At 35.9% G+C, this 22,692-nt stretch overlaps 2 protein-coding genes across 8 annotated transcripts in view; one reads left to right on the top strand and one right to left on the bottom strand.

Moving 5' to 3' along the window:
* The window catches only part of LOC127987199 (uncharacterized), a 126,405-nt gene that overhangs the window by 64,714 nt on the left and 38,999 nt on the right, over positions 1 to 22,692 (top strand). For 2 of the 6 annotated variants that reach the window (XM_052589456.1, XM_052589454.1), the window contains exon 1: positions 1,798 to 2,092. The exons of the other annotated variants lie outside the window; for them this stretch is intronic. In XM_052589456.1, coding sequence (XP_052445416.1) covers positions 2,035 to 2,092 — 58 coding nt within the window. In that variant the 5' untranslated portion in view covers positions 1,798 to 2,034. Of the gene's footprint in view, positions 1 to 1,797; positions 2,093 to 22,692 lie in introns of those variants that run through there. 6 annotated transcript variants of the gene reach the window in all.
* The window catches only part of LOC127987238 (natural killer cell receptor 2B4-like), a 92,239-nt gene continuing 87,822 nt past the window's right edge, over positions 18,276 to 22,692 (bottom strand). Inside the window, exons 2-4 of one of the 2 annotated variants that reach the window (XR_008161104.1) lie at positions 22,525 to 22,644; positions 22,386 to 22,438; positions 18,276 to 19,093 (exon numbers count right to left, since the gene is read on the bottom strand). Coding sequence is in view for 1 of the 2 variants with exons in the window: in XM_052589517.1 (XP_052445477.1) it covers positions 22,392 to 22,438; positions 22,525 to 22,644 (167 nt within the window). In the remaining variant the exon portion in view is untranslated. Of the gene's footprint in view, positions 19,094 to 20,341; positions 20,484 to 22,385; positions 22,439 to 22,524; positions 22,645 to 22,692 lie in introns of those variants that run through there. The other variant, XM_052589517.1, reaches the window with a different exon arrangement.

The raw sequence follows: 22,692 nt of genomic DNA, 5'->3' as shown, positions 1-22,692 counted from the left end.
AGACAAGTATTAACAAGTCTCAAAAAGCTTGTGTCGATCTATCATTCACAGCCCATTGTGGAAATACACACGAGTATACGATTTAGCTTGCTAGCACACATCAGATTTTAGACAGAAATCGTGGTCACGTCAAATATTTTTGCACCTGCTTCCTGTGGTTCACTTAAAAAATAAGCAAAACACTACTAAAAACTGAGCTCTGCCAAGGTGCACTGGAGAAATGAAACTCCGGAGAGGATCTCGAGCAGCAGAGAGAAAGAATGCATTTAGCGCTGAATGAAATTCCACTTTGCTCAGAAGCTTTATGCCAGAGCCGTGCACAGATATTTTGAGGGGCAGTGGCCCAAACTAAAAAGGGGCACTGGGGTGTGGGTGCTTGTTAATACAAATTATAATGTTGTTTCAAATACACAAATTAAAGAGAGCACACTCTGTAATAATTTCAGACTTTATTGTAGATGTCTTGATAAGGATAGTCTCTCCACATAAGGCATTGTAGTTAAATTAAATCTCTGAATTATAAACTGTTTTTTTAATGGGATATTACTGGTTTAGTTTATCATATACATATTTTGTAGTTTATTTTATAGGGATTGTGTACAAGTGTACCAAATCCTTTTCGCATTATAATCCGATATATATTTCCACCTGTAGTCACTAATGGCCAACAAACTCTCTGTTTAGTCTGGTTTTTGGAAGGCTTCAACTTTAGTGTTCAACGCATTGTTTCAGAAATGCAAACAATTAAATATTGAAATGTAAACTTCTCAAACACAAAAGTTTTATTTTTAATTTTTTATTATTATTTGTTTCACATTGGTTTGAATCAGATGTGGTCAGATGGTCATCTTCACCCAGATGGTGCATCTTAACCACTGACTCAACTCGGGTCAACTTACCCCAAACCCCGGGCAAACTGAGCTATGGGAACACTTTTTTTTTTCTTCTAAGAAACTATATTTTTAGAACGCTTTGGCATACATTCTGATCATTAAAATTATATTTCATTAGGATAGGATAGATACTTTCATTATACTTCTGCACCATTTTAACTTGCTAATTTTACCCCACTCTCCCCTATAAGTATTAGACATTTAATTTGATATTTTACAGCACAAATCTATATATACTAATAAACAACTCATTTAGAACATTTATATTATTATTATTATTATTTATTTAACCTACAGGCCTACTGTTAATATGGTTTAAATAAAATTTATTATAGTATCAAGACAAGTGATTATAATGGGAAATACACTTAATTACAATAATTAAAGTGTGACAAACTGCTAAATGTTCTATATGATGATTTACCTGCTCGTTTGCTGGAGCTTTGTATTCATGTTTGCAATGTTAAACTGCCTTTAACAGCCTCCCTTTGCTCCTTTTCTCTTTGTTTTTTTTTTGTGAAAGCTATTTATTTATTTTATTTTTTCTAAAAGGTGTACCAACAACAGCGAATTGCGTGCTATTTCTATTCGATCTGATCGTGTACAATAATTTGATTAGACATTCTAATTATAATACCATGGATATTTTGTTGTTATTACTTTTAGAAGACCGAGAGCAAATTATTACCGAAAGAAATACAAAAACAACTGACTAATTCAGTGAATCATCCACTGACTGTAATGTGGATTGTAACTGTTAATGCAGCGGGAATTTGGTCTTCCACTCCAGAGACCCATACAGATCGTGCTGCAGAGCGGCAGAATCGTGGAATTCGCGGAATCATCGATCTTTAGCGGAGCGGGAACAGACAGCTTTGAGCTGGGGTTGGTGGGGGGGATTGGTGAGAGGGGCAACTCGGCCCATGAGGGCAAAGGGGTAGTGGCTCTAGCCACCGGGCCACACCCCTGTGCAGGATCCTGCTGCGTACCTTTGTGCACTGTTCTGGATCATGAGTTAAAATTCCTGGAATGTTGCCCTCACTTTTAACTACCTGTAAAACTGCGTCGCTGTTATAGAAGAAGAACATAACGTTTTTCTAAATCGGAATCTGTATTCATACCTGCTGGGAATATTGTGAAAATGAAGCTTAGAATTCTCTGCAATTCGCTTGCAGGGATCTTGTTTTTACTCGACCACGGTAAGACATTTATTTGTTGCATCCACTCTCCCGAATTCTTCCCACCCTGCATCGTGGGTACCATGGTTGAATCGAAGTTGGATTATATTTCGATTTTGCAAATTAGATCAACGTTGATATCGCAACATTGTTTCACCGTTTAACCTTCATCACGAGTGAATTATGGTCGTTCTGTAGACGTGGGATCAGCATTGAATTAGGTGTTGATTTAAAGTGAATCAACGTTGATAACGCGAATTTGTTTCAACGTCGTGCATTTCAGCGTAGGTGAATACACAACTGTAGGTTCAGTTAGAGCCTAGTTTTTAACCTAGAGATTAAACATTTCTTACCAATGATTTCTTACCAAGCTGGATCTTGACTGTACAAGGGGTAAGATTAAATGGTTTACTGAAAGCTTCAGCAGGATTTAATTATATACCATTCCTTTAAACCAGTGGTTCTCAAACTTTTTATAGTTTTTAAGTACCACTTAAGAGAGAGAGTGGAGGAGGGAGTCATGGCCTGGTGGTAAGAGAGTTTGATTCCTAACCCTAGGGTTGTGGGTTCGAGTCTCAGGCTGGCAATACCACGACTGAGGTGCCCTTGAGCAAGGCACTGAACCCCCAGCTGCTCCCCGGGTGCCACAGCATAAATGGCTGTCCACTGCTCTCTGTGTGTGTTCACAGCTGTGTGTGGGCACTTTGGGTGGGTTAAATGCAGGGCACAAATTCTGAGTATGGGTCACCATACTTGGCTGTTTGTCACATCACTTTCACTTTTCCAGAAAATATTTGGCTTTATGAGTACCACCATAATGGCCAACATTAAATTTCGGCAGTGTAGTAGTCCTAACTATTCAGCTACGTCTCTACAGTTCAAAAATGGGGCAGCTTAATTCCTAATAAAAATATTTATTATTGTCAACCACTTTAACATTGTAAATACACAGTTTGAACATTAACACTGCACTGTGCTTACATACAGGTAAATGAAAAACGTAAAGATGAAATTAAAATATCTTATAATAAGTTACATAACTGCAAGTTACTGTACTTAAATGTATATATATATATAAAAAAAAACGTCACTCAAAGATTTAATTTAAATGTATCAACAATTCATATTAAATTGTAATTCCTCTGTATACCACTAGGAAGCCTGACAATTTGAGAACCACTGCTAATCTTAATTCATTTAAATTGTACCGACATTTGCAATTATATATTTCAGAAAACACGAACCGAGTACATTATCTTTGAGACCATTACACGATTAAATATATATAACACAGCAATTGCATGAGATTTATATCAAGAACACTTGGAAAAATATCTAAAAGACAGACATTCCATCAGCAGTTAATTCCTGATGGAATTAACTGCTGATTAGAGAACCGGCTTTACTAACGAGATGCGCATTAACGATCGGCCGATCGTGATCGGAGCACCCCTAATTAACACATAACTTACCAGTTACACAACATCAGATGAGCATCTAACTTCAGCTTCCGTGATAAAGCAATACAAAAATACACACACAGGTATTTCGAAAGATAATAAAATATAGCGATTTTCTTACCTCATTTTGCCTGCAGTGCAGGACCTCAAAAAAAAAAAAAAATACTAAAAATTAACAGACAAATATAAAATAATTCGGGACCGACTGAGCAGTTACAACGAGCAGCAGCTCACAGTTAGCCGCCTCACTCAACGAAAATAACGGTCATGTAATTGTCATGTAAAGGCGCAAACCGTTTCATTGTATATTTTCTTGGATGACAGCCAGATTAACAAATCATAATCAAAGTAATAAAGTAAAATTTTACATGTTATGGCCCTTTAGAAGCAGTTTTTGTAAAAATAGGCTAACGATTGCATTATAACCAGCGACTCTGTCGCACAGTAGATAAATTACCGTGTGGACAGGAGGAGAAGCTCGCAGTCAATCTTTTACTCTCTATGAGGCTATCGGGGGGACGTGGAGGCATGAAGTCAAGGGAAAAACCCATATGAGTCCATAAAAGCAACGTGACAAAAATATTCAACAACGTCTGCAAGATTCGGTGGGTGATTCAGATTTCTCTTGGCACAGCGATTAGAAGACTTACAGGTTGCTCACGTGACATCTACGTCATCAAGCTCAGTTTGAGTCTGCGCAGTACGATCGACCCCCAGGAAGTGCGTGCTTCTAATTGACTTCATTTGTCTCTATTGAATCCAATGGAGTCGCTGCGTCCGTTTCTTTTACTGTCTATGCTTTTTGCCCATTTATGATTGTCTGGGAGAGTTGTGCGGTGACACGCTGCCAAGATGGCAACGTTGAAACAACAACTGTGTCATTATTTCAACCATATTTCTGCGTTGAAGGTTGGTCATGTGCCGTCTGTTTTTCAACTGTTCAGCTTTAAACATTGTAATAATGTTGTTTCAATGTTATAACAACAACTGACTTTATTTCAACCATATTTCAACATTGAAGGTCAGTCATGTGCCGGCTGGGTTTGACCATGGGTATCTGTTGTGGCAGATTGTAACATAACAAACCAACAGCTGCTGAAAGAACTGAACATAATTTGTGTAACATTGTTAATGATAAAAAAAGGAACATAACTGCTGGAATGCAGTCTAATATCAGTTTCAATGGCCTTGTAAATAATGAGGAAAATATAAAAATGTAACATGTCATATATTATTTAGGCTACATGGGAAAAAACAGGCTGTATTATCTGAACATCATATTATTTATGAATGATAAACATTTTCACAGCAATATTGTAACAGTGTTGTTTTGTTTATATATATATATATATATATATATATATATATATTTTTTTTTTTTTTTTTTTTTTTTCAGTTGCATCTGATGTTGGATCAGATAAACTGTTGGTGTCAGTGATGGAGGGAGATTCAGTCACTCTACACACTGGTGTTAAAACAAACCAACAAGAAGATATTAAATGGTATTTCAGTGACACTCGCATCGCTCAGATCAGTGGAGATCTCAGTTTTATCTGTACGGATGTTCAGTGTAATGAAGGGACTGAGAGATTCAGAGACAGACTGAAGCTGGATCATCAGACTGGATCTCTGACCATCATGAACATCACAAACACTGACTCTGGAGATTATAAACTGAAGATCATCAGTAGTACCAGCAGCAGTGAAAAAGCCTTCAATGTTATCGTCAAAAGTGAGTTATATTATATATATATATATATATATATATATATATATAATTTTTTTTTTTTTTTTTTTTTTTTTTTTTTTTTATTGTTTTCACAAAATGTGTAGCTGAATTCAGATGGAGATGACAGCATCTAATCATCTCTGACCAGATGATAACTGTATTTAAAAGAGGAATTTGTTTTTGTTTTTTTAATCAAGAAAGGGCTTGTTGCTTATCTCATCTTCACAGTTCATTCATGTGGAGTTTGTTATTAATTCCAGCAGAAAGATCATCCAGCCGCTGTTGGTTTGTGTTTCAGGTGTTCCTGCTGCTGAACGAGATGAAGTGAAGACAAACGAGGGAGAATCTGTCACTTTAGATTCTGGTGAAAGAAGAAAACCAAATGATGTGTTGACATGGTTTTTTGATGACACTCTCATCGCTCGAGTTACTGGTGATCCCAATAAAACCTGTACAGATGTTCAGTGTAAAGATGATGAAGAGAGATTCAGAGACAGACTGAAGCTGGATCATCAGAATGGATCTCTGACCATCATGAACATCACAAACACAGACTCTGGAGAATATACACTACAGATCAAGAGCAGCAGCAGTTTTAGTATCACCAGAGAGAAGAGAATCAGTGTTAATTCCATTGGTGAGTGTATAATTCAGTCATTCAATGCTGTTTCTTTGAGGAATAAAAATAGACATTTCAATAAGTCACCTCAACAAGTGTTTGGTTTGTGGACTAAAAGCTTTGACTAAAAAAACACACTGAATAAATTTAGTAACATGCCAAGTATAATATTGGGCATTTTTCCCGTGGCTTGTTTCCTGTTGACTACAGTTTCCTACAGTTTTTATTCCTTCTATGGCATATACGCTTCCATATGTTTACATGCATGTTTATATACATTTTTTTTTAAATGCACATTTATGGTTCTGTCAGACTGAATTCATTCTAATTGATGATTCTGACTGTAATGTTTCCATGAATGCTTAATAAAGTGTCGGGTTGATGTGCGCGTTTATATGTCACAAGCTTCAAATTGAAATTGATTTTTTTTTTTTACATGCGCACACTGCTCAAATAGTGAAAGTGAAACTGACATATAGATTATATAGAGTTGCTCACTGCTTACATAACTACTCTACTACACAGTTTCTTTATTTGTTTTTAACAGCCGAATTAATATTTACCCATTTATGGATAAATATAGCCTACATATAAACATATGCTGTACTGCTCAATCCAAAACAAGGTTGTCTTGCTCCACTCCACAAGCCGGGTGATAGTAGAGTTTTATAATGACAGGACATGCATTTATACAACACTTTATTCAAAAGGAAGCATTTATGCATTTATACGATTAATAGTTCAGCTTCGTGGTTCAATCCGATCGATTGTTTACATGCACTCTCAATCATATTAGAAGAACAATAACCACCCCCTTTAATCTGATCTAAATGTCATTCTGATCGAGCTCAATCTGATCGATTAAGGTGTTTAGACAAAGGCTTTTCAGTCACACTGAGCCATCAATCCAACTACAAATGGATTATTTGGTTGCATGTGAACATAGTCAGCTGTCTGTCTTTATCTGTTTCAGATTCAGGGTTATCTTCAGCTGCTGTAGCAGGAATAGTTGTTGTTCTGCTTGCAGTCGCAGCTCTGATTGCTGGTTTGATTTACTGTCGCCCAATGAGATCTAGAAGAAGACCACAGCATGTAAGTATTTCATACAGCTGATGATGTGGGAAGACACAACTTTAAAAGAATAATGGTTCTTTTAATTATGTTCTTAATGTAGGGTGTAACTTAAATGTACTCTGAAAAAATTTTGTCCTTTTATTTTTATTGCCACAGAAGCATATATTCACCAATGATGTACTGCCATGGTCACAACTCCCAAATAAACTAAATAGGAATAATGAATAAATAAATAAAACATGGGTTTGGAATTTTCAGAGAGCAATTGTCTTAAAAGAAAATTGCAAAACAACAGTTCAAGAATTTTAGATGTGGTACTGAAATCGCAATACTTCACATTTATATTGCTGCAATTCACAGAGGATGACCGCTTGATGCAGTTTTAGACACTGGTTTAAATATTTATGGAAAGTTAACATTTGTGTGTTTGTGTGTGTGTGTGTGTGTGTGTGTAACTGACACATCAGTTACATTTTCCATTTATGAATCCATTTGTGATTTTTTTTTTTTTTTTTTCAGGAGAATGGTGTTATTAAAGACATTGCTTTGAGGCACACAGGACATCCTTAAATCAGTCTGAGGCTGAAGCTGCCTAAAAAACTATGTAACATCATTTATAATTTTGATACTTTCATTTAAAGGGACTCTAAAGAGAATTTGGGGATTGAGAGAAGAGGATCTGCTGAAATTTTACACTGAAATCAGAGTAATTGTGTCCTGAGTCCAGGATTTTAATTTCAATTTAAAAAGTTTTTTTTTTTTTTTTTTATGAATTCAAACATTTAGACTCACAATATATTAGCAATAATGTAAGAAACTAAGCAATACATCACTAGGAATAGATGAGCAAGTGCTTAATGTTTTTAAGTATATGCATTTTTCAAAGCTGCTTAAGTCCTCTAGACAGGAATAATGAAAAATCGTTTCTTTCTTATCTTTTGTCTATGTCTATTCACAAAGACATAATAATGTTTATCCGTTATGATTGCATTTTCCACAATTGCCTCACCAAGAAGAACAGCATAAAAAAAATTAAACTTCTCACACAGTCTTGTAGTGGAGGACACAAGTGCTCTTCATAATCTGCACTACTGATATTCTATGTTTCGACTGTTTTTGACTGAAATTATTATGTTACTAATGCATATGGCTTAGTCACTAACACTAACCCAGGCTGGAACAAACTCTGAATAGACCTTGAAACTGAGCTGCAGCACGGTGGCCAAGACCACACAGCGGTTTAACAGGACATGTTCCACTCAGAACAGGCCTCGCCATAGTCGACCAAAGGAGTTGAGTGCACATGCTCAGCAGGATTACTGGAACCATGCCCTGTGGTCTGATGAGCTCAAGTTTAATTTATCTAGCTTGTGTGGTGGCTGCCAGGCGAGGAGTACAAAGACGAGTTTGGAGGTGGCAGTGTCATGGTCTGGGGCCTTCATGAGTGCTGCCAGCACTGGAGCTACATGTACACTGACATACAGAAGCAGAGCATGATCTCCTCCCTACAGAGACTGGGTGGCAGGGCAGTATTCCAACATGATAGAGACCCCAAACACACCTCAAAAGATGGCCAAGGTGATGGACTGTCCAAGATTGCCTCCAGACCTAAACCCTGTTGAGCATCTGTGGGGGATCCTCAAATAGAATGTGGAGGAGAGCAAGGTCTCTAACATTCACCAGCTCCATGATGTCATCATGGAGGAGTGGAACGGGACTGAGGGTTAAGGCAGTGCTGGAAAAAAATGGTTGCCACACAAAATATTGACACACTGGGCCCAATTTGGACATTTTCACTTCGGATGGACTCACTTTTGTGGCCAGCGGTTTAGACAATAATGGCTGTGTGTTGAGTTTTTTTGAGGGGACAGCAAATTTATATATATATATATATATATATAAACACAGAAACTGGTTTCTTAAAATAAAATTAACCTTTTAGGTTTGTGTCACTCAGCTTTGTATGTCAAAACTTTCCTAAAATATAACAGATTTATGGTTATGTAAGAAAATACTTTGTGAAAATGCATATCAATGTATTTAAAGAGCTTTCTCAGCTCACCTGATGTGTTTCCTGCATTTCAGTCAGCAGCTTCCTTCAGAAACTTTGACATTTTGGAGCTTCTCTTCTGTTGTAGAGAGATTATATTATCACAGAACATTTTTTCCCCAATATTTGATAAAAACACGTTTGAAATAACGTTAGATTCAGTTAATTTGCGCTCCTTGTAAGTGACGTCAAGGATTAACAGGATGGCACATATTTTAGGCTAAATCAATAAACCAAACTGACAGCAAACCCTTTACAAAGATATAAAAACCTCTCATCTACACATGAAGATTTTTAAAAAGAGCTCAAGGTAAAGAGTTAACTTACCTTGCCTGAAAACAGTTCAGATGCTAACAGACTCTTTAAAAGTTTTATGTCTAAGTAAATATTCAATGAAACGTCAGTTACATGTAATAAAGTATTCGTAACAGTTTTATGTAATATCTGTGTAATTTTAGGTACTAAACTCACCTGAAAACAATGAAAACAGCAGCGAAAGAAGTTTGTCAGTTGCTGTTGTCGCCCGGTTTCTATGGCAACTCCCTCCGCTCCACCATTTGAATGAGACTCCAGGATTCAGCTCACAGCCATTAAAAAACGCCAAAGACACTCAGTATTTGCCTTTTACAGTCTATGGTATTTGCATAAACCTATAGAATTAGAACACTACATAAACATCACATTTAAAATTTGTTAAATCGTGAATTTTTTCTGCAGTTCTATGACCAATTAATACAGCAAAATGGACAGTGGGAAAAATATTTTATATTTTAAGATTTTGTATTCTTTTGAAAACATGATTGCAGTGTTATTATAGTAAACTTAAACAAGGCTTATGTGTGTGTGTGTGTGTGTGTGTGTGTGTGTATATATATATATATAAATATATATATATATATATATATATGTGTGTGTGTGTGTGTGTGTGTGTGTGTGTGTGTTTGTTTATTTATTTATTTATATTTTGGGGGTCATGCAAAACAGTATAAAAATAGATAAAATAAACAGGTCTACTGGTCTTTTTTAATTAATAAACACCACAACACTATTTATATAACTCAACATAATTATTTGTATTACACTATTTGAATGCAACTAATGGAAAATTAGTCTGGAATGAGCTCTGGACCATGTTGGATAATTTTGCTCACTTTATCTCACTTTCCAGAAACAAAAATATTTATACTGTATATAAATTTGACGAGTGTGAAGAACCATTATTCTAAAGAACCTTTCTGTGCTACAAAGAAAATCTATACAGAAGTTCAGCGTAAAGATGGTGATGAGAGATTCAGAGACCGACACTGGACAATCAGACTGGATCTCTGACCATCTTGAACATCAGAACCACAGACTCTGGACTTTATAAACTAAGGATCAGCAGCTGCAGTACAATCAGGAGTTTCAGTGTTACACTGGTGAGAATGAGTTGTTCATTTAATGGCTCAGAAGTTATTTCCACTGGTACTTTCAAGCTAGTCCCTCAGATTTCTACTTGTTTAACCAATATTGTCATTGTCATACATAGCATTAATACACTTTATATGATTATTAATTAATTGCATAGTTTTTAATGAATGAATATTAATCAATAGTAGTGTGAGAACCATTTTCCTTTGTACTGTCCATTACCCCCGCAGAAGCATTGAAGGTAGAAACTGAAGGGAAGGTAGAAATAAACATTCTCTGGAAAACCCATGGAAATGTATTAAACATGTTTAAAGTCAGGAAAACTGGCAGAGAGGTGTTTTTTTAATGGTTTTAAAACAAACAAATGACCTTAACATGTGGAACATGAGGCTGCACCTGCAAGGTTTGCTATAGCAACGAGACTGTTTTGACTATCATTGCTTGTTTATAATCTTGTGGGGTGTCTCTACATTTTTCTGTTCTTCCTTGCCTTTTGTTCATCATCTTTGCTTATTTCTACCTTCCCTTCAGCTTATTTCTACCTTCAATGCTTCTGTGGTGATAATGGACATTTCAAAGGAAAATTGATTAATATTCATTCATTCTACACACTATCTGGGGCAGCATCCAGTTACTGCTGTATTCACATGATTTTAATTATTTGTTTAAAAAGTGTAGTAAGTAGCTGTAAACCCTCCCATTTTTTTTCCGGGGTTCTCACGTATTTGAGCTCTTTTCCCGCTGTCTCCCCGAGTCTTTTCAATATTTATCCCTTCCATCGGGCCTGTCAAGTCTCTGTGTTGTTGTCCTGTTACTACTCCTTGCCCATCCAGTCAACAGATGTTTTCAAAGCATCGTTTTGCTTACTTAAAAGCAACCTTAGCGTGATGTTGGGCTTTTATAAGATAGTGTGGTTGTTGTGAGAGCACAATTTCATGCCAATCTGTAAGGAAAGTCACGTCAAACCTAGCTTCACAACTCGCTTTTTTAATGCTGCAGTTTTGTAGTAACGTTACAAATTTTTGCTGTCAGCAGGGGGATACAGTAGCAACAGAAAGATGAATGTTGAAATTCTCCCACATTTTGGATGAGTAAACTGGGAAATTTCCATTATTTCCAATGTTCAATGTTGACTTAAGCTGTATAAATTAATATTCAGATGTTATGGTCTCCGTGGTCGCGCCTCCAAGCATGAAAGCGGTGTAAAGTTAATCCATTCTCATTTTATTTTCCCCATGGCGATTATGTGTTGCGCTATTACACCCCACAATACACCAACGGTTTACCATGGTTGAAATAGATTTTTAATTAATTAAATTAAGACACAAGGATGAGAGGGAGTACGTCTAAACACTGCGCAGTAGTCCGAGTAGCAGTAAAGGAGGCCATCAACATGGCAGCCACGCCAAGTAATGACGTCACGACGCCCAAGCCCTATAGGAAGAATCACCAACAACTCTGTCTTGTTCGCAAACTACGTTTCCCATAACTCCTCCCTGACCTTCCTGCTGCCGCCCTTTATCTTGCTCTCTCATTGGCTGTAGGTCATTGCCAGTGTATTTTTGAGTCTTATTTCACACGCGGAATTTTGAATCACAGACAGATCCAGATATTTAGCATGCCAAATATTTCAAATGCATTAGCGACTCTCTCAAATCGTGTCATTTGAGTCAATGAGCACTGATTTACCTCCAATTTTGGGTATTTATCTGCAATTTTGCAAAACCTGTCAGTGAGTGAAAAACAGGGCTAAAATTGTGCAATGTGAACTCAGCATCACAGATACATTTAAGTTATTGGTCTCAATCTGTCATCTGACACTAATTTCCTTAATTATATGACAAACCCTATTTAACTGGCTGTATTCCTCCCATTTTTTACTGAGATTGTAATATGGCGGACTGCTTTAAGCTGACTGAAACTCTGCAACAGGAGGTTGTCTAGATGAAGGCCAAAGGGAAGACCAGAGAAACTGGTCATTTAAAATCTGTGATTTCTCAAATTTTGCAGGTTTACAATGACACTTCTTCATTCCTGTCTGCCAAAATGTTGTTCACATAAGACAAATGTGCGAGAAGACAGGATAATGCAGAGAGTCTTAATGAGGAATCGGTTCAGCACTGCAGCTGGAATTGCTTGCAGGTTCAGCACTGAAGAGGGTAAGGATCTGTCTCAGCATGTTAAAGAAAAGTTGAACAGAAAACACACTCTGCAGTGACCAAGCCATTCATCAGCAGAAAGAATTAAAAGACTAAGCTCACCTTTACTGAGGAGCATGTTGTATAAAGAGAGGAGAACTGGTCCATGTTCACTTTGGTGATCATTTTATTCATTTGGTTCATATGGGAAACATTTAGTTTGGTGCCAAACTGAGTAAAGACTGAAGCCTGAGTGTGTAAAGACGTCAGTGAAAGGTGCAGCAGGAAGTCTGATGGTTTGGGGGATGTTTTGCTGCAGCTGTAGTTCGGCTCTTGTAAAGCTACATTTCAGTGTGAATGCAAATGTTTATCAGAAGATCTTTCAGCAAACAACCAACAACCAAAAGTACCCTAGTAACCACATCACAAAGTAACATTTACACCTTACTGTATGCATATTTGTTAAATTAAGTTCAGTAATTTTAATTTTGGACTTTTTGTCTTTGGGTGTTGTGAAACAGACTGAATTGATGAACAATAAAAATGTTAAAAACTAAAAAAAAAACATTGTCAGTTAATAGTATCCAGGGCAGGAATGAAAAAAAAAAATCCACCTACAACACGCTACTCATAGACAGATTAGACACCTCATAAACAAACTTCAACCACATACAGAAGTTGACACATTCTCATGCACAAACTCCACTCAACAGATACTGATATGTCTTTACAGAATGAAATCAATATTTGTATGAGTATTTTGCATCTATGTTTAACACTTGGAGAATTATGATTAGAATTAGAATTAGAATGTTGATGTGCATGTATTGATTGTTATTTCTGCACATCGAGCAAGTCTTTATTTACTTTTTGAAGCTACAAAATAGAATTTTAATGGATGAAAAACAAAGGTAACAGAACATTAAAAATAAAGTCATGTGGTTGCATGCACCAAAACTCAACAATAGACTAAATACAGAAGTTTGATCACACAGCAGGATCTGGTACTTAGAAAAGTTCGATCATCTTCTCATGGTGACCGGTGCATACTCTATGTGGTCCCCCTCTTTAACATTCTGTAAAAAACACATCACACAGGATATAGTAATAACAGCAAAATTAGATATGTGGCATTCACTTTGATTTCTTGGAGACTTTATCATAGTAATAAGTACTCTAAGAGTCGATTGTGAGTTCATAATGAATTGGAAAGCCCTAATTGTATGCAAAAAATATAAACATGGTGCAAGCTCAATAGGAGAATTTTTCAAATGCATAATTAACAGCAGACGTGTGACCCTCTTTGAACAGACCTGTGAACCATGTCTTTGGTTGCACAGTAGCATGTGACATTCTGACTTCAATGGTTCACATGAAGAATTTCACACAATAATTTTTTAGCCCTTGAGTTTATATGGTCTGCTATGTGGCATCTTGAGCAAAGTGTTCTTGACATCTGACGTCAGTTCTTAACATACTATTGACATAAATTGTGAGGCATTACTTTGCTGTCAAATAGTTTTACAGCATGTTTCTGCTAAAATAAAAAATTGCAACTACCTACTTATATGCATATATGAGAGTTATTCACATTGAATGTCAATCTTATGGGTTTTACACATATGAATTGATGCAGTGACTAAATACAGATTAAATTATCTTACCGACTGTGCTTTTCTTTTGATGAACAATGGCTCGGCATAAGTGATCATTTCTTCACAAGTCTGAACTGTTCAAACAATAATAGTTGCATTAAACAACTGCTCAATCATAACTACAGTATATCTGTTTCTTTACAACACATGTTATTAACATACATAATTTACACACAAATAAATAAAAAATATCACTGTATTTTTTTTAATGCTTTTTCTTATTGTAATTTTGTCTATTAATTGATTAAAATATTTAGAGTATATTTTTCATATTACTTGCTTAAAAGCAGTAGAAAACACTTGCCTTTTCTGTCAATTTTCCTACATTTCTTGCAGATGCAGCACATCATGACTGCAGTTACAATCAACAGAGATCCAGCAGCAACAGAAATCAGCAGTATGTACAATAAAGATAAGCCCTGATCTGTAATGAACAAAATGAGCCATTAGTGTGAGTGAATCTGTCCATCTGACCTACAACAAGCACTATCAAACAACAGCATGGAATCAGCTGAACTCAACATTAATATCAGAACCAATATACCTGGACACAGCCAGCAAAGTTCACAAATGTCCAGATGTGTGGTCTGGTTTGTGATGGGATTGTTGATCACACAGCTGTAGCTGTTTTTCTCCTGATATTCCACCTCCAGAGGTAGAGAGAGACTGATGCTGAGATCAGACACACTGATGCTGGACAATAAACTGTTTCCTTTGTACCAGGAGAGAGTCACATGACCCACATTCACCACTGAACACAACAATTAACAATTCTGCTGTGATGATGAAGATGATGATGATGATGATGATGATGATAGATTTTGTGAAGTATCTCTGGTAAGGTTAGGCATTGGCAGACGAGCTAAAAAATATGAATGAGCAGAATTATAAGAAGTTCATCTCAATAACCAGCATTGACGGCATTTACCACAAACAAAGAAAAATGTGACATCCCTTGTTTCCGTTTTAAACTGAAGTATATTCAGATTATTAATTTAATAAAACAGGAATATGCTTAACAAATTATGTCTTAACTCACCATAGACAGAAACTGAATGATTTATTTTTTTGACACTGAATCTTTCTGTTGACAGTTTCACTCCAGTTATCTCTACTTTATAGAGTCCAGCATGTTGAGTTGTGATGTTTGTGATGGTCAGAGATCCAGTTTGATTGTCCAGATTCAGTCTGTCTCTGAATCTCCCGTCAGGAACATCAAATGTTAAGCAGACTCTATAAACTCCGCTGATTTCAGCTATCATAGTTTTTTCAACTCCAAAATTCCACATTATTTCATCTTCATGTATTTCAGTAAGATCAGTGTGTAGAGTAACAGAATCTCCCTCCATCACTGACACTGATTCACAAAACACACCTGATATACAAACATATTTAACTCAGAATAATACAATCTTTTAGGTTTAGAAAGCCTGAATCAGTTTGTAACGCAGCAAAGACACCAAACAAAATGAAAGTCAACATATTGACAGACAGATGTGTGGGAATCAATAATCTGATCTATTTTATGTCTTAAAATAAATGTGATTTTACATGATATGTTCATTGGGTAAACTTTAATTCTGCTATACGCCTTCAATATTGTCATATTTTTATATGTGACTAACTTAAACAGGCTCACTATTTTTCCAAAATTAATAAACCAACATGGAAAAATGTATTTGTAACTTATCAATTAGACAACACAAACCGAACAAAACAAGCGTGAGAAACATTTTCGTCAGTTGTGCAGCGAAAATGACTGATCTAATAAGACTACCTTCTAAATCCTCCCTCAAAAGAGTTCGACCACGCTCCAGTTCACACACACTCTGAACACGTTATGATTGTGTTTGTGTAAAAAACATTTTTTTTTTTATTATTATTATTATTAGAAAGACATTTAAGTTTTTATTTATTTATTCGTTTATTTTTTTAAGTTTTGCTATTTTTTTTATTTTTTACCTTGATGGTTTCTGGAAATTAGATTTTGATTGTGTCAGTTGAAAAAGAGAGTGGAAAATTGGATTTGTCATCTTCAATATATTGATAAATCTTACAGATTTAAAAAATTTCATAATCATTAAATTGTTTTGTAAATAAAGAATATCTTCCATCTCTCATTGAGGGTCTTAAGTGTGACGCAAGCATCTCAACATCTGAGTCAAATTGAAACCTGGGGTGGTCTCATTTCCTTCAGAAATCTGATTTGATCTGTTGGACAGACAAGCAGCTCATGCAAGAGAACGACCTTTTGTTTGATGTGTGTTCAGTTTGTAGGTTAAGAGCTTCTTCCTGTCCTGCTCTCATCAATCTCACAGTCTGACTCTCCTCCTACACAGAACAGCTTTACAGTCACTAAAATGAATCCTAAAACTAATCCAAAAAACTGTCAAATAAGAAATGCTTCGGTTCCTCAATGTATCATTAAACAATTTATTTTATTTTTTTTCAATAGATTAATTTTATTAATCTTTTTTAATGATTGGTTACAATGCTGTAACAGATGTGATGAATTACACAGAAGGAAAATTGAAATGTTTCTGAAAAAGTTTTCTAAAGAGGAAAATATGTAATCAGTACTTCGGAGCGAGGATCAGTGCAAAGACGACAAATCATTTGATACAGATCAGAAACGGTGCTGGGGTTGAATTAGGAGCGTGCATCATGAATCATTTAATTAAGTCCAGGTCAGGACTTCAGAACACAAATCATTTGATTCAGATCAGAACTTTTTTACATACATACATACATACATACATACATACATTATATATATATATATATATATATATATATTTTTTTTTTTTTTGTACAAAACTTCAAACCATTGAGGCAATACAGTTATAAAAACTAAAACTACAATGGTATATATCAATACAAAAAATAAGCATGGTTTTACTATTGTAAGTTGATGTTGTTGGAAGTCATGGACTAGTGGTTAGAGAGTTTGACTCCTAAGGTTGTGGGTTTGCGTCTCAGGCAGGCAATACCCTGACTAAGGTGTTATTATTTAAAATGATTATTATTATTATTTTTCATGGATCATGGATGCCCATAATACATCATTCTCGTCCAAAATGACGTGAAAACCCTGAGCGCTGAACACTCTCATACCTGTATGTTTCAATCATACTCCAAGCCAGGGGGCGCTCTCGAACAGAAATCCAAAACAGACTCATATGATAGAAGTAGCCTAACTTTTGACGCCAGGAATCATAAACCTGCTTACTGACTTGACTGAGAATGAATGTGAAAGATTTGCAGATCCTCAGCACCACTGACAAACATCTAATCTTGTGAAATGTGTGGTAAGTGCTGCTGCTCCATGTATTAGCTAATCGCGAATCTCGAAAGTGAAAGTTAAACTAAAATGGATCGTGCATTCAAATGCAGTTTAGTGGCTCCCTGATGCCAGCCATTTATATACAATGTAATTACCCAATGATACATATATGTATTTGCCTCCCATCTCGTATTTATTCCCTTGAGGTGGTCAAAAATATTATATAAGACAAATCACTGGTTATTGCCCAGTCGTGTATTTTATTTCTTAGCAAATTAAAAGTAAGAAACAAGAAAGAGTTTTTTTTTTTTTTTTTTTTTTTTTTTAGACAATTAGACGTACACAAATACTATTAGGCCTATTATTATTATTACTACTTTTGACATTTCTGCGCCCCACCCCCCTTCTCTTCTGAAATGATTGGCACCCCCCTGCCCTGTTACATAACTGAATATAACCCTTTAGCTATATGCTGTGCTTTTGTTATATTTATATCGAGGTCAAATATGTTGTGGCTCCATGTGAATTTTACTAGGTGAATTTAACCTTTTTTTGTGTGTCAATTTCATGTGCTTTACATTTGACAGAAATGCATTTATATTTCTCAATTAATGTGGTTTTAATATGTTAATAAATGGAAGTGAATGTATTTGTGATGTTTGTTGTGGTTTTAAATACTGAGGGTTTTAAACACGAAGACGACCTATGGATCTTTTCTTAAAAAAACATTAATAAGCTTGAAAGAACGATGGTTAAAAAAAAAAAAAAAAACTGTACACCAGGACATGAACTGATGAAAATACCTTTAATACAATGTGAATCACATAAAAACATCTATTAAATTATTAAAAAGTAAATTAAAACATGTTATTTACATGTTAGATTCAAACAGTAAGGCATTCATCTTTTAAATGGTAGGAACTCCGACCATCAGTGGTTTTCACTTCATTTCTGTATTTAATGCATCAAGTAATCACACACACACACACACACACACACACACACACACACACACACACACACCTACACACAACGTGATGATGTTTTACGCTGATGTTATTCAAAACCCACCAGATGGCGCCAATAACTAAAAATGATGCCAGTGGAAAGGTGTAAATATGAGTCAAAACTGTATTACTGACCTGCACCTGCAGAACAAAACGGTGTGTTAAAACCATATTTAAAATGTATTCTGTGTTTAATTGAGTTTTTTATTGTTAGCCCTATATGATTGAATATACAATATTCAATATATTTATTTAATCAGGAGTAGACAGTGATAGAGGCATTTAAAGTTGTGAATTAACAGAGTGATTAGCTAAAAATAGAACATTTACAAGATTTTCTGATGCTATGATATGCAGTACACACAATTAAACTAAAACAACAAAAAATTACAACATTTCAGACACGAAGAAAGAGTGTTTGCAAAAAAAAATAAAAATACACTGATTAAAATCTTTCATGTGACACAAGAGTGACAACAAAACAGACAAAAAACATCCTGGCAGAGATTAGATGTGAACTAAAACATATGAGTCAGGGGTCTGTATCAGCTCTTAAACATATTTGATCATTCAGGCTCACACAAGCTCCTTTAATTTCTGTAAGAAAACACAAACTCAATCAGGAACCTGCTGATGACACAGTTAAAAAAACATTTCAAAACAAATATATAATATAATATAATTGTGCCTTAAATTCACTCCGAATGAATATTAACATGAGTCCAACTTTTATAAGTCCTTATTAAAGTTTCTGCAATAGTTTCTGGTTTTAATATTTGAACATTTTAATTAATTGTAGCCTATGTATGGTTTAATGATCGCTGACGTTTACTTGATGTGAGTATTTTTATCTGTAAAACAACATATATTGTCTAGGAGTAACCATAACAATAAATAGATTTGTAGGCCTATAAACACCACAAAAAATAAGACCGCAGAGCCAATGGCTGAAGCTGGACTAGGTTAAGCTCCGCCCATTACACCCAGAGAGAGCGAGAGAGAGAGAGAGAGAGAGAGAGAGAGAGAGAGGGAGAGACGTCATTTAGCTCTGCAAAGTTAGCGCCTCTGCAAAATGATAGTCCTGAAAGGTAAAATGTAACACCGTGTTCAGTCTTAGTTGCAGAGTACAACTGCAAATGTGAACGATATTGTGAACGAGTGTGTATCCATATCGTTTTTTCGTTCCACTGCGTTACATTTCCATTGGTTTTGGTTTTGTTTATGTAAACACGGAAGTGAACCGTTTTAACCTGTTTTTATCAGGCGGCAAGGACGTCGACCGGAAGTTGAAGTCGGCTGCGTGCTGCCATCTTGAACCAGAACTTCACTTGCGTTATTTTTCCAATTGACTCCCATTCATTTTGGCGTCACTTTGACAGCGAATAACTTTACATCTGAGGCGTTTAAAGACTCCATTTGTCCATTAATTATTTCTAAAGAAACACGAAAATGTATAAAAGGCCCCATTACCTTGTATCTTACTTTATGTTCCCGTAGATTCTGTTTTTGTAAAAAATAGGCTAACGATTGCGTCATAACCAGCGACTCTTTGTCGCACAGTAGATAAATTACCATATGGACTTGAGGAGAAGCTCACAGGCAATCTTTTACTGTCTATGAGGCTATCGGGGGGATGTGGAGGTATAAAAAGTCAAGGGAGACAATTAATCAGAAAACTTACTCCTGCTCACTCACGCCAAAGAACTCCCCGCTCAAGCTCGCCGTCTCTGCAAGATTAACGATGGCAGTTTGCACGCACAGCCACTTAGAAGATTTACATCTGTCAGACAGGTTGCTGACATCATCAAGCTTAGTTCAGAAAGGGAAGTGCTAAAAATAGCTAAAAATGGGCTTCACTTGTCTCAGTTGAGTTCCAATGGGGTCGCTGTGTCGATTTCTTTTACTGTCTATGGTTTTTATACAGTCTTTGGTTTTAACCCGCAATCGAGATCAACTTCTTCCGGGAAACACAAAGTGTGGTGGAAAACTGAAAGTAATGAGGGAGAAGATTTAATGAATGTTAAAAGTGAGTGAGGCTGACGTACTGTGAGTACTTTGAGCAAATTAAAATGATACATGACAATTTGTGAATAAAATAGTATTGTATTGAGGAAAATACAACACTTTACTGCGTGATAATAAATTTAGGTTCATGCACATTGTTTAATTCTTTCATATTTTTAATGTTTACAATATGCAAACAGTGTAAATAGCATAAAAGCATGCTTTTTTTTCAACTGGTCCTTACTGAAGGTAATATGACTTGTTCGGCATTGGTGGGAACCCCCACAAAAATGTCATATAGTTTATCCACCGTTTATACAGTGGAAAACAAACCATCAAATTAATGTGCGGAGACCTTGTCAGGCACTTAAACTTTACTTTTTGTGAATATTTCTATTGATTTTTGCTCAGTGCAGTGCCGAAAAGTTGCTGTGTGCGTTCTGTACGTCTAATAAGTAAAAAAAAAAAAAAAACTGATCTGAAGATGTATATGACTGATAACGGACTACTGGAGGAAGCACTACTTAGGCCCAATCCCAATTCTATTTTATACCCCTTCCCCTACCCCTCCGCCTACCCCTTCCTCGTGTCCCTTAAAACAGAGTGTCAAGGGGTAGGGGAGAAAATATTCCCCTAAGGATTGGGACACCACTACCATGACGCCACACATCATCATTCGTCGTCTAGCTCAATTTTTTGCTAACATTTCTTTGAGTAACATGACCGTTAATATGAACTCACAATTAAATGTAACATAAAACGAATGATTACTTTTCGTTAAAATCTTTATTTATGCCAAAAAAAAGCTTATATTTATGTGTCTTTTTATTCACTGTAGCAGCCATGTTGCCGAGATAATTCATACTCCTTCGTTTGAAGTGTGGTCCCAAAAAATCTTTGTTTGAAGGGCTATCTGGCCCTTCCCCTTACCCCTACCCCTCCAACCAAAAGACAATCGAGACACCCCTACCCCTTCACGTGAAAGGGGAAGGGCTAAGGGGTAGAATTAGGATTGGGCCTAATACTCTGCAATGATCTGTTTTTAGTTCCTTCACATCACAATCAAATAAATCTCACTCCCTAACATTCTGTGATGCCATAGTCTGTTAAAACATTTACTTCGAATTACTATACACAAATTAGCCATGGTATTACTATAGTAAATGTATAGTAAGCTAGCCAGGTTTTATTATGTTTATTTTTATTAACAATTATAGCCTATAACCACAGTTTTACTTAAAATTCTAAACTATGGTTAGTGTAGCAAAACGTTTTTTTACAATGGTCTAACTAGTAACCAATAACCATGATTTTTTGTTTGTTTGTTTTTTTCATATTTTGTATAGAAAGGTTCCTGTTATATATTTATTTTACTGTTTGTATTTGTGAAAATGAGTAGGCAGCCGCAGCACACACCACACATAACAACGCTGCTCATTTCAAGGCACTTCAGTGGACCTTAATGTTACCTGTTTTGTCAATGTTACAATATTTTTAATATATGCATAATGAACTAAGGCTATGAAATTATCACTTTATCACTTTATTAAAATTAAGCAAAACAAAAGTTTGTCCAAACGAAGTTTGTCCAGTCACAGATACCGTACAGACAGTCCGGCCCAATACGGCTCAGTTTTTATTCGCATGTTGCTCTGTCGAGTGACAGAAATGTTTCTACACCATGCTTTTCCAATGAGGGGGAAAAGGACTGTGATCCCCCACGCTGACTCCGCCCACACAGCTATGACACGACACAGAACAAGTCATGCTCAAACCTGACCACCCACATCTGTTCACTGTCTGTCATATTACACACAACACTTCAATCATCAAGCTTTAATCAGACTGCAACGTCATCTTACAACACAGTCATGAATGATATTACCGTTTTTCATGGTCTTGGTTTAGGCAGTGTTTGGTATATCTCGTTGATCGTGACTGCATTAACAATAATCACAGTCATGTTAAAACATCAAGCTTTCAATCAAGAAGTTAATATTTCAGCATCAGTATTAATTACTTACATTTCTGAGCTATTTTCCTACGTTTCCAGCAGAAGCAGTACCACAAGACTGCAGCTACGACAATCAGAGATCCAGCAGCAGCAGAAATCAGCACCATGTACAGTAAAGGTAAGCCCTGATCTGTAATGAACAAAATGAGCCATTAGTGTGAGTGAATCTGTCCGTCTG

Source organism: Carassius gibelio, chromosome B22, assembly GCF_023724105.1.
Source record: "Carassius gibelio isolate Cgi1373 ecotype wild population from Czech Republic chromosome B22, carGib1.2-hapl.c, whole genome shotgun sequence".
NCBI classification, from domain to species: Eukaryota; Metazoa; Chordata; class Actinopteri; order Cypriniformes; family Cyprinidae; genus Carassius; species Carassius gibelio.
This window is presented reverse-complemented; position numbering and strand designations above follow the sequence as displayed.